Source organism: Gekko japonicus, unplaced genomic scaffold (genome assembly GCF_001447785.1).
Source record: "Gekko japonicus isolate JY-2015 unplaced genomic scaffold, Gekko_japonicus_V1.1 scaffold3321, whole genome shotgun sequence".
In the NCBI taxonomy this organism is placed as follows: Eukaryota; Metazoa; Chordata; class Lepidosauria; order Squamata; family Gekkonidae; genus Gekko; species Gekko japonicus.
In genome coordinates, this window is record NW_015177116.1 from 86,310 (window position 1) to 98,945 (window position 12,636).

The following is a 12,636-nucleotide window of genomic DNA, read 5'->3' on the forward strand; positions in this document are numbered from 1 at the left end:
CCAAGGTCCATAGGATACAATGTTGCCGAATTGCCGCCGAATTTCGGCGCAAACCGGGAATAAACTGCAGCAAGCTGATCTGGGGGCAACCTGTTTGGGGGCCCATAAAATTGTACCCCCTGGTCCAATCGTCTTGAAACTTGGTGGGTATGTTGGGGAGAGGTTCCAGTAAGCACGCTCCATGTTTGGAGCCTCTATCCCAAACCCCCTCCCCCCCAGCCCCCCACAAAGTTTCAAGAAGATTTTTGCCATTGACTTCAATGGCCCCATTGGTTATAATGGACCCGAATTTTTTCGGGATTTTTTTTCGGGATTCGGACAAGCGCATAAATTACTAATTCGGGATCCCAAAAGCCGGAAAAAGCCGAAAAACGTTATTTTCGGCTTTTTTTTCGGCTCGGGATCCCGAGATGCACATCCCTAGCTTGAGGCTGTGAGAGGTCCTGCACAGCTAAGCCCAGACGACTTGATTGCAGTTCAGCCGTCATCGCATGCAAACCTGATTTGGGGCAAACATTGGAGCCTGAGCCCGAATCTGGCTGCACAATCTCACACGGCGTCTTTCTTTTGCAGAGGCTGAAGCCAACCAATCCCGCGGCTCAGAAGGCGCTGACCACGCCCACTCACTACAAGCTGACCCCCCGTCCTGCCACGCGAGTGCGGCCGAAAGCTTTGCAGACAACGGGGTCCTCAAAATCCCAGCTCTTTGATGGCCTGGATGATGATGAGCCAGCCCTGTCCAATGGGTCTTTCATGCCCAAGTGAGTCTGGGGGGGGGGAGAAGGGTGGAGCGGAAGAGGGAGAAGGTGCAAAGTTAAAGTTTCCTCCATGGTTGGTTCTTTGTGGTTGTATTTTTTTCCTGGTCTTCGTCTGGAGCAGCTCTTCTCTTGGCAGATGCAGCTGGATGCTTACGTGAATTCATGGGGGCCCTTGGTCTCTGTGGAAGCCATTTTCATGTATTTGCACCGTGCAGAGAGGTTGAGCAGTCAGCGTTGGCCTTTTCAGACCTGTGGGATTAACTGACCTTGAAGTCCCTCCTGCAGCTTGAGATCCTAACCGCCATTTTTCATTCTGGATATTCTGGTGTGTCGATTAGGGATGTGCATTCGATTAAAGCTGAACAGGGATTCCCCGAACAGGCCAAACAGGGATTCCCCGAATGGATGTGGTATATTTGGCATCCATTCGGGGAATCCCTTTGCTGGGCGAGGGGAAGGCACGGGGAGGCATTTAAATGCCTCCACAATCCTTCCCAGTTCCTCCCCGGCCCGCCTGCCATTGGGAGCCGAGGAGGGATGGGGGGCGCTCTCCAGGCCTTCCCTGACTTGCCCGCTTTGGCGGGCTGGCCAGGGAAGGCACGGGGAGGCATTTAAATTGCTTTCCTTTCAATGAAAGGAGTGTGCCACCTGTGCGGCGTGACTTGAGGGATTTAAACTTTAAACCTCGAGTCGCACTGCAGAGGTGTCACGCTCCCTTCAGTGGTAGGAAACCCCCTCCCCCGTTAAGGGGGTGGAATTATTATACCCTACGGGGAATAATTGAGCCAAATTATTTGGCTAGTCCGATAACTCCCGAAACCCAGTATCGTACCGATACTGGGTTTCGGGAATATCGGCAAATACCGAAATTTTTCGGGCTCGGTAGATCCAAACCCAAAAAATGCCGATTTTTTGGGGGGGGTGCACACACCTCAAGCGTGGATCCCCAACGTGTGTTGCCTATGGGCTCTGCAGCCCCTGCCCCACACCTTTTCTGGGCCCCATCAAGTGTTTTCAGGAAGTGGGCGGGGCCAAGGTGGGGCATTTGTCCAGCAAGGCTTCTGATGGATTCCTGGAGGTTTGACTGGCTGTGCAGGTTTTTAACAATGTTGCTTTGGTCGCAGCTGCCCCTACAGCTTAAGGATCTGCACTGTGCAGTTGAAGGGAAACTGTGCCAGTCATTTTGTGGCTGGCTCCGCCTCATGCAGCGGCTGTTTTGTGGCCGCCATGTTGTTGATGTGCCAGCCACACTGTGTCAGGATTCCAGAATGCTTCCGGAGGCTCGAAAAGGTTATAGATGGTATTAGTTTGTCGTAGAAAAAGCACATCCTCCGTAGCTTTGTGGATTAACAAACAAAACTTACGTGACAATAAATTAAGTCCTTAAAGTGACCCAGGAGTCTTGGTGGTCCGCCAGACCAGGGTGTCACCAGGGCTGGCCAGACGGAGTCATTGCCACGCCCTCTCAAGAGACATCCACGGGCTTTGGGGGGTGTCTTTCAGGAAGAGCATCAAGAAGCTGGTTCTGAAGAACCTCAACAGCAGCAGCCTGTTCTCCCCCGTCGGCGGTGAAGCGGAGGACCTCGCCTCTCCCTCTGAGTATCCAGAAAATGGGGAACGGTATGTCGATGTCCCAAGGCGGCCCGATTTCTTTCTGTCCTTTCCCTTTTGCGCTTCTTCTGAAATAAATTGTTTTTAGAGGCAGTCATGACTGCAGTAGTTCAGTTTGGGGCATTTCACAAACATTCGAGCGTGTCCAGAGGAGGGCAGCCAGGATGGTGAGAGGGTTGGAATCCAAGTCTTAGAAGGAAAGGCTGAAAGAGTTGGGTCTGTTTAGCCTGGGAAAGAGAAGGCTTAGAGGGGACAGGATTGCAGTCTTCAAGTATCTGAAGGGCTGTCATGCGGAAGATGGAGCGGATCTATTCTCTCTTGCTCCAGATTGCAAGACTAGGTCTAATGGGTGGAAATTTAAAGGGAGTCGTTACCGGCTAAATATCAGGAGAAACGTCCTGACTGTAAGAGTGGTTGAGCAGTGGAACAGTCCGCCTTGGGAGGTGGTGGATGCTCCTTCGCTGGACGTTTTCAAGCGGAGGCTGGACGACCATCTCTCGGGTATGTTGTAGGGCTATCTTTCGGCTGTGCTCCTGCAGAGTGCATGGGGTTGGACTAGATGACCTGCAAGGTCCCTTCCAACTCTAACATTCTATGATTCTATAATTCTATGAGCGTGTCCAGAAGAGGGCAACCAGGACGGTGAGAGGGTTGGAATCCAAGTCTTATGAGGAAAGGCTGAAAGAGTTGGGTCTGTTTAGCCTGGGAAAGAGAAGGCTTAGAGGGGACAGGATTGCAGTCTTCAAGTATCTGAAGGGCTGTCATGTAGAAGACGGAGCGGATCTCTTCTCTCTTGCTCCGGATTGCAAGACTAGATCTAATAGAGTCAATACCGGCTAAATATCAGGAGAAACTTCCTGACCAGTGTTCCCTCTAAGCTGAGTTAGTGTGAGCTACCTCACAGTTGTTTAGCCTCTGGCTCACACCATTTTGTCTTAGTTCAGGAAGGATGGCTCCAGAGCAAACTAATGTATGCAGGAGGTAAATCGCTCGCTCACAATGCCAGTAGCTCACAAAGTAGAATTTTTGCTCACGAGACTCCACAGCTTAGAGGAAGCATTGCTCCTGACTGTGTAAGAGTGGTTGAGCAGTGGAACAGACTGCCTCGGGAGGTGGTGGGTGCTCCTTCGCTGGACGTTTCCAAGCGGAGGCTGGACGACCATCTTTCGGGTATGTTGTAGGGCTATCTTTCGTCTGTGCTCTTGCAGAGTGCAGGGGGTTGGACTAGATGACCTGCAAGGTCCCTTCCAACATTCTATGATTCTATAATTCTATGAGTGTGTCCAGAAAAGGGCAACCAGGACGGTGAGAGGGTTGGAATCCAAGTCTTATGAGGAAAGGCTGAAAGAGTTGGGTGGGTCTGTTTAGCCTGGGAAGGAGAAGGCTTAGAGGGGACATGATTGCAGTCTTCAAGTATCTGAAGGGCTGTCATGTAGAAGACGGAGCAGATCTCTTCTCTCTTGCTCCGGATTGCAAGACTAGATCTAATGGGTGGAAATGACAAGGGAGTCGCTACCGGCTAAATTATCAGGAGAAACTTCCCAACGGTAAGAGTGGTTGAGCAGTGGAACACAGACTGCCTCGGGAGGTGGTGGAGGCTCCTTCGCTGGACGTTTCCAAGCGGAGGCTGGACGACCATCTTTCGGGTGTGTTGTAGGGCTCTCTTTTGGCTGTGCTCCTGCAGAGTGCAGGGGGTTGGACTCGATGACCTACAAAGGTCCCTTCCAGCTCTAACATTCTATGATTGTATGATCCAATGGATGGAAATGACAAGGGAGTTGATACCAGCTAAATATCAGGAGAGACTTCCTGACTGTAAGGGTGGTTGAGCCGTAGAAAACAGACTGCCTCGGGATGTGGTGGAGGCTCCTCCGCTGGACGCTTTCAAGGGGAGGAGGCTGGAAGCCCATCTCCCGGGTGTGTTGTAGGGCTCTCTTTCGGCTGTGCTCCTGCAGATGACCTGCAAGGCCCCTTCCAACTCTAACGTTCTGTGATTCTAGTTGAGAAGTTAGCGCTGTGGGGGAAGGCACAGGAGAGCAGTCAAGTTGGCCTGGCCTTCCGCCGATGAGATTCCACCTGGCCTCCTCCTCTCCAATCCGTGCCAAGAGTGATGCGTCAAGCGCATGGCCCGTTGTGCAGCCAGCTAGTATGTGCTCTCTAGCAGTGTGCTACTCCTTCCTAATGGCATAGCAGGACTCCAGGGAATACAGACACTCAGCTCTTGAATGCACAATCCCCTGTTGCGCCTGGGTCGAAGACCTCGCAGCAGCGGTCCCGCATCATCATCTGGGCCTGCCGGTTTGCTGAGAAGAAACAGTTCGGGTAATCGTAGCCCTGTTAATCGTAGCCCTGTTAGTCTGCAGTAAGGTAAAGGTCTCCCTTGCTCGAAAGCCAGTCGAGTCCGACTCTAGAGATGCGGTGCTCATCTCCGTTTCAAAGCCAAAGAGCCAGCGCTGTCTGAAGACGTTTCCGTGGTCATGTGGCCGGCATGACTAAACGCCGAGGCGCACGGAACGCTGTTCCCTTCCCACCGAAGTGGTCCCTATTTATCTACTTGCAATTTCTTGCTTTCAAACTGCTAGGTGGGCAGGAGCTGGAACTAGAGACGGGAGCTCACTCCGTCATGCGGCACACTCGGGTCTCGAACTGCTGAACTACCGACCTTCCACAAGCCTGCAGTTCAGCGTCTTCACCACTTGAGCCACCGCAGCTCCACTGTCTGCAGTAGAACCAGTTAAATGTCAAGTCCAGCAGCAGCTTAGAGACCGTCAAGATTTTTGGGGTGCCGGCTTTTGGGAGCCAGAGCTCCCTTCATCAGATATCCGGTTTCTGATTAATAGAGATATCAAGCATAAGAAGAAGAAGAAGAGATTGGATTTATACCCCGCCCTTCACTCGGAGTCTCGGATCAGCTTACAAACTCCTTTCCGTTCCCTCTCCCCACAACAGACACCCCGTGAGGCAGGTGGGGCTGAGAGAGCTCTGACAGAAACTGCTCTTTTTCAAGGACAGCTCTTGTCAGACCTGTGACTGAGTCAAGGTCACACCAGCAGCTGCATGTGGAGGAGTGGGGAATCAAACCCTACACCAAACAGGAAGGGTTGACTCTCAAGAGCTCAAGAGCCAGTTTGGTGTCATGGTTAGGAGCACGGACTCCAATCTGGGAGAACCGGGTTTGATTCCCCACTCCTCCTCCACATGCAGCTGCCGGTGTGGCCTTGGGTCAGTCACAAGTTCTCTCAGAGCTGTTCTCTCAGGAGCAGTCCTGGAAAGAGCTCTTTCAGCCCCACCTACCTCGCAGGGTGTCTGTTGTGGGGAGGGGAAGGGAAAGGAGATTGTAAGCCGTGTGAAGGGCGGGGGTGGTTAAGTGCGCGGACTCTAATCTGGGAGAACCGGGTTTGATTCCCCACTCCTCCGCTTGCACCTGGCTGGATGACCTTGGGCAAGCCATAACTCTGGCACAGCTGTTCTTGAAAAAGAGCCGTTTCTGTCAGAGCTCTCTCAGCCCCACCTACCTCACAGAGTGTCTGTTGTGGGGAGCGGAAGGGAAAGGAGTTTGTAAGCCGCTCTGAGACACCTTTGGGCAGTGAAGGGTGGGGTATAAATCCAATCTCTTCTTCGTCTTCTTGTCCTGATGTGCAACTTTTATTTATTTATTCGTCTGTTTATCATTTATTCAATTTATACCCCACCCTACCCCAAGAATGGGCTCAGGGCGGCTCACAACGTAAAACCAACAAACAACAAAAAGGATAAGTAGCAACCGCAGATAAAACCAAGCCCATGCCTCACGGAATATTTACCCAGAGAAATTCCAGTGCCCACGTGATATCCAAAACAGCAAAGGCCACTGGGAAAGGTTCCTGGACATGCGGGGCCAGAATGGATTGAACGCCTGCCGCCTTAACCAAAGGCCTGGCGGAACAGCTCCCATTTTACAGGCATGTTCCGCCAGGCCAGGGCAAGGGCCGAAAAAGCCCTCGCCCCGGTTGAGGCTAAGCGGACGTCCCTTGGACCGGATCGCCACCAGGAGATGTTGATCAGAATAGCATAAAGCTCTCGGGGGCTCGTATGGGGAGAGGCAGCCCCGCAGGTTTGAGGGTCCCAGGCCGCTTAGGGCATTATAGGCAGGGCTATTTTGGGGCAGGAACGCACAGGAACGGAGTTCCGGCTGGCTCCTGAATTGGCCATGCCCAGCAGGAACTCATTAGCATAATAAGACACACCCAACAGCAGAACCTCATTCAGATTGGTTACATTAGGGGCCTAGCATGCAAAGGAGTTCCTGCTACAAAAAAAGCCCTGACAAACAAGGTAAACAGAATAAGAAGCAAAAGGTGGGTGTGGCTGGATGAGCACACTTCTGGTAGCATGGGGGTGTGGCCTGATATGATAATGAGCTGTGTTGTCAGGGGTGTGGCATAATATGCTAATGAGTTTCTGCTGTTGGGTGTGGCCTATTATGTTAATGAGTTCCTGCTGGGCTTTTTCTACAAAAAAGCCCTGGTTATAGGTCAAAACCATAACCTTGAACCGGATCTGGTATTCAATCGGCAGCCCGTAGTGCAGTTTTCCTTGCAAACCCTGGCACCGGAGCACCCCACTTAAAATAATAACCACAGTTTGTCAAGTTTTCCTCTTTTGTGGGGGCTGTACTTCTTCTGAGGACCAAGGAATGATCAAAGCAGCTTACAGCAAAGAAATAACATTGCTGTCCTATCAGCGGTCCCTTGCGTGGGAGGAAGACTCCTCGTGATGCAGGGAAATGCCAACATCAGCAGGACAGGGTCCGCAGGACACAGCCCTATAAGGAAGAGAGGACACGCGGGTGACCTACGAAAATAGAGGAGGACAAAGGCTCCCTGCCGCTCCAGAGGGGGGGCACGCCTGGGTCTGACGGCCTCAAGTGTTACAGGAGGGTTGAGGCTTTGCAGGAATTCCTGGCGGTGAGAGTGGTTTGGGAATGGTAGTGATGATCTTTGGGATCTAGTGCGGGCTCTCCCACGCCAGAGGTCTCCAGGCTGAGATCGGACAGCTGTCCATCTAGCTTTGGATTTTCTGCACCGGGCAAGAGGTTTGGCTTCTTTAAGCTTCCGTATCGTCTTGTCCCCACCCAGAATACGTTAAAGTTATTTATTGATTTGATTTATACCCTGACGTCCCCGCCGGAGCAGGCTCAGGGCGGCTTTACAATCTAATTGGTAAGTTGCTACAGGATGGGTCGCAGTGGCCGTATCTCAGTCCTTCTGCTGTGAACCCGGTGAGTGGATCGAGTGTGCCGGAGAGAAGCACACTCTAATCACAGCCCCCGCCTGAGTTTCCGGGACCAAAACCGCAACTGCATGCGTCCCCGAGCTGTGAATCCTCTTCCTTTAGGAGAGTGCAGCTCTCAAGATTTCTCCAGCTAGTGGGGCCATGGGATCCAAAAAGCACGTGCTTCTGTAAACAGAACTGTAGCTCCGGAAGTGTGGTTCCTACCATCGCTTCACGCGGGTCCTTTCCACACTTGGACCTCATCCCTGGTTTTATCAGAGTTCAACTCGTGACCAGTGTTCCCTCTAAGCTGAGTCAGTGTGAGCTAGCTCATGGTTTTTTAGCCTCTGGCTCACACATTTCTGTCTTAGCTCAGGAAGGAGGGCTCCAGAGCAGTGTTCTCTCTAAGCTGAGTCAGTGTGAGCTCGCTCATGGTCTTTAGCCTCCAGCTCACACATTTCTGTCTTAGCTCAGGAAGGATGGCTCCGACACAATGCCTTGCATTTATCCCTGGTTGTAACAGCATCCGTTTATCCTGGGACAAGTGTGGGGCGAAACCGGGGTGACCGCAATGTAATATGGAAACCAAAAATACCCCGAAATAATTACAGGGGTGAACTCGAGTGCAGTGTAGAATGTACGTTTGGGGACAGGGTTGAACCAGGATTTAAGGTCTAGTGCAGAACCACCCGCAGTGGACCAGCATTGTGTCAGTTGTGAGCATACGGCAGTGCGAGACCTGGGTTGGCCTGCCTGTGGATCTTTCGCAGCAGAACGAAGGGTAGAAACAACATCCAAACTTCCTGGTATGGTTGATTTCAAGTAGTTAGATTTGGCCTCTCCTACGAGCAGGAGCCTTGGGTGCTAACAAAATGTACACGAGAGAGCATACAAGCACGTAACCTGAAGGAAAGAGACACTTCAGCATGCCAGCAAAATAGCACCACCCGCTTGAGCAGCCTAGCCAAGGCCATGCTACCCAAACGGTGCTGCCCTGCAGCATCTTAAAGCAAGCAGGGATGGTGTTCTAACCACCTCTGGTAGCCCATTCCAAAGAACTGGGCTGGGGACCGAGCTTGTTAGTGGACCACTGACTACATGTTGTTGTTCAGTCGCACAGTCGAGTCCGACTCTTCGCGACCCCATGGACCAGATCACGCCAGGCCTTCCGGTCTTCCGCCATCCTCTGAAGTTGGCTCAACTTCATGCTTGTTGCCTCTATGACATTGTCTAACCATCTCATCCTTTGCTGTCCCCGTCTTCTTTGACCTTCAGTCTTTCCCAGCATCAGGGTCTTCTTCTCCAGGGAGTGCTCCCTTCTCATTGGGTGGCCAAAGTATTTGAGCTTCAGTTTCATTATCTGGCCTTCCAGAGTTGATTTCTTTTAGGATTGACTGATTTGATCTCCTTGCAGTCCAAGGGACTCTCAAGAGTCTTCTCCAGCACCCTAGTTCAAAAGAATCTATTCTTCGGCGCTCGGCCTTCCTTATGGTCCAACTCTCGCAGCCATACATGACTACTGGGAATACCATTGCTTTGACCCTGCGGACTTTGACCTTCTTTGACCTTCAGTCTTTCCCTGCATATTAAAGGCATTTAAAATCAAAGGCGTACAAGAGCTGCCTTACACCGTATCAGTCCCTTGGTCCATCTAGCTCAGCATTCTCTTCTTTGCTTGGAGGTGGCTGTCCAGGGTCTCGGGCAGAGAATGATTTCCCCCCCAGCCTCTGCTATCAGAGGTCCTGGAACTGGAAATGGGGGGGGGGGAGGCTTGTACCTGGGACCAGTGTTCCCTCTAAGCTGAGTTAACGTGAGCTAGCTCACAGTTTTGAGCCTCCAGCTCACACATTTTTGCCTTCGCTCAGGAAGGATGGGGCTCCGTAGCGAGCTAATTTATGCAGTAGCCAAAGTGCTCTCTCACCACTTTCAATGCCAGTAGCTCACAAAGTAGAATTTTTGCTCACAAGACTCCACAGCTTAGAGGGAGCATTGCCTGGGACCAGTGTTCCCTCTAAGCTGAGTTAGCATGAGCTAGCTCACAGGTTTTTTAAGCTCCCAGCTCACGCATTTTTGCCTTCGCTCAGGAAGGATGGGGCTCTGTAGCAAGCTAATTTATGCAGTAGCCGAATCGCTGGCTCACCACTTTCAATGCCAGAGTAGCTCACAAAGTAGAATTTTTCCTCACAAGACTCCACAGCTTAGAGGGAGCATTGCCTGGGACCAGTGTTCCCTCTAAGCTGAGTTAGCATGAGCTAGCTCACAGGTTTTTTAAGCTCCCAGCTCACGCATTTTTGCCTTCGCTCAGAAAGGATGGGGCTCCAGAGCAAACTAATTTATGCAGTAGCCAAATCGCTCGCTCACCACTTCAATGCCAGTAGCTCGCAAAGTAGAATTTATGCTCACGAGACTCCACAGCTTCGAGGGAGCCTTGCCTGGGACCCTCTGTCTACATAGCAGTTGGCCTACCGTGGAGCCTCAGCCCACCTGAACATTCAGTTTGTGCCATGGCTTTGTTTTTCCTGTTGAGCACAGTTCGCAAGCATGCTGGACAAGTGTCCCTGAGTGGGTCAGAAGAGTTCATTGAAAGCTAGGGAGCTAGAAGCTTGTCATAGGGGCTCTTTCCATTTCTGCTTCACCTGTGTGTAGTATTTGGCTTATGATCCCTGGCGACTGGATGTTTCTCGGCGTTGGCTGGCGGCTTCTTGGCCTCACTGTGCTCACTGCCCGATTGCCGTTTGGCGCAGTGGTTAGGAGCAGTGTTCCCTCTAAGCTGAGTGAGCGCGAGCCAGCTCACAGTTTTTTTAGCCTCCGGCTCACACGTTTTTTGCAGAGCAAGCTAATTCATGCAGCAGCCCAATCGCTCGCTCACCACTTTAATGCCAGTAGCTCACAAAGTAGAATTTCTGCTGCAAGACTCCGCGCTTAGAGGGAGCCTTGCCTGGGACCAGTGTTCCCTCTAAGCTGAGTTAGTGTGAGCCAGCTCACAGTTTTTTTAGCCTCCGGCTCACACATTTTTTGCCTCAGCTTGGGAACGAGGGGGCTCTGGAGCAGACTGATTCATGCAGCAGCCCAGTCGCGTGCTGACAACTTTAATGCCCAGTAGCTCACAAAGTAGGATTTTTGCTCTCAAGACTCCACAACTTAGAGGGTGGACTCTAATCTGGGAGAACCGGGTTTGATTTCCCGCTCCTCCACATGCAGCTGATGGTGTGACCTTGGGTCAGTCACAAGTTCTCAGAGCTGTTCTCTCAAGGGCAGTCCTCGAAAGAGCTCTCTCAGCCCCCACCGACCTCAGAGGGTGTCTGTTGCGGGGAGGGGAAGAGAAAAGGAGTTTGTGAGCCGCTCTGAGACACCTTCGGGTAGTGAAGGGCAGGGTATAAATCCAATCTCTTCTTCTTCTTCAAAGGCTTTAAAATTCTTTATGTTTGGGAGCAGCCTAGAGCTTTGTGCTTGACTCTAGTGGGCTGCACCCCCTCTCTGCCTCTTGAGAGTCGCTGGTTATGCGGGTGACTCGCCTCTGAACGAGTAGGGCCTCGGAGAAACGGAGTGACCTTTTTTTCTCCTCTTAGATTCAACTTCCTCTCCAGGTCAGTCGACGAGAACCACCGGCCAGACGGAGAGCAGGAGGAGGAGGACGATCGCCACGAGGTGACGAGCTTCTACACCAACCCCATTGCGAAGCCGGTCCCGCATACCCCGGAGAGCCTCATCCACAAGCACCAGAACCACGTGGACGACACCATCATGGCCCTGAACATGCGAGCGGCCCTGCGGAACGGGCTGGAAGGCAGCAGCGAAGACGCCTCCTTCCACGAGGACTCCCTGCAGGATGACCGGGAAGAGGAGAATGAGAATGCGCACCAGGCGCACCCAGCAGGTAGGGCTTTTGTCTGGCGGGCAAAACCGGGTTTGATTCCCCCACTCCTTCACTTGCACCTTTCTGGATGACCTTGGGGAAGCCGCTGTTCTTGAAAAAAGAGCCGTTTCTTTCAAGAGCTCTCTCAGCCCCACCAACCTCACAGGGTGTCTGTTGTGGGGAGGGGGAAGGAAAGGAGTTTGTAAGCCGCTCTGAGACACCTTTGGGTAGTGAAGGGCGGGGGGGGGGATAAATCCAATCTTCTTGGTGTGTAGTGGTTAAGTGTGCAGACTCTAATCTGGGAGAACCGGGTTTGATTCCCCCCCCCCTGCAGCTGCTGGGTGACCTTGGGCAAGCCGTAGTTCTGATAAGAGCTGTTCTTGAAAAAAGAGCAGTTTCTGTCAAGAGCTCTCTCAGCCCCACCAACCTCACAGGGTGTCTGTTGTGGGGAAGGGAAGGGGAAGGAGTTTGTGAGCCCCTTTGAGACACCTTTGGGTAGTGAAGGGCGGGGAGGGGGTATAAATCCAATCTCTTGGTGTAGTGGTTAAGTGTGCAGACTCTAATCTGGGAGAACTGGGTTTGATTCCCCCACTCCTCCACTTGCACCTGGCCGGATGACCTTGGGCAAGCCGTAGTTCTGATAAGAGCTGTCCTTGAAAAAAGAGCAGTTTCTGTCAGAGCTCTCTCAGCCCCACCCACCTCACAGGGTGTCTGTTGTGGGGAGGGGAGGGGAAAGGAGTTTGTGAGCCACTCTGAGACTCCTCTGGGTAGTGAAGGGCAGGGTAGAAATCCAATCTCTTCTTCTTTGTTCTTATACCACACGGTTCATGGATTTCCATTCTGTATGGCCAAATGTGGTGCCTTGCATGGAGATAGATCCAGATGGGTAGCCATGTTTGTCTATAGCAGTAGAAAAGAGCCAGAGTCCAGGAGCATCTTAAAGACTAACAAAAAATTGTGGCAGGGGAGGAGCTTCCATGAGTCACGGCTCACTTCTTCAGACACCTGAAGAAGTGAGCAGTGACTCATGAAAGCTCGCATACTTTGGCCAGTTCTCACCCCCAGGGTCAACTGTAATGTCTTGTTCCCTTGGTTAGTTTGAATGACTCCCCGTTGACTGCAGAGGAGGGCCGCGGGTCCTCGCGTGTGCCTTCTTGC

At 52.1% G+C, this 12,636-nt stretch overlaps 1 protein-coding gene across 3 annotated transcripts in view; it reads left to right on the forward strand.

Annotated features, from left to right (window-relative positions):
• The window catches only part of NUP98 (nucleoporin 98kDa), a 94,189-nt gene that overhangs the window by 39,260 nt on the left and 42,293 nt on the right, over positions 1–12,636 (forward strand). For all 3 annotated transcript variants that reach the window (XM_015428311.1, XM_015428313.1, XM_015428312.1), the window contains 3 exons: positions 574–761; positions 2,262–2,378; positions 11,192–11,499. In XM_015428311.1, coding sequence (XP_015283797.1) covers positions 574–761; positions 2,262–2,378; positions 11,192–11,499 — 613 coding nt within the window. The remainder of the gene's footprint in view (positions 1–573; positions 762–2,261; positions 2,379–11,191; positions 11,500–12,636) is intronic.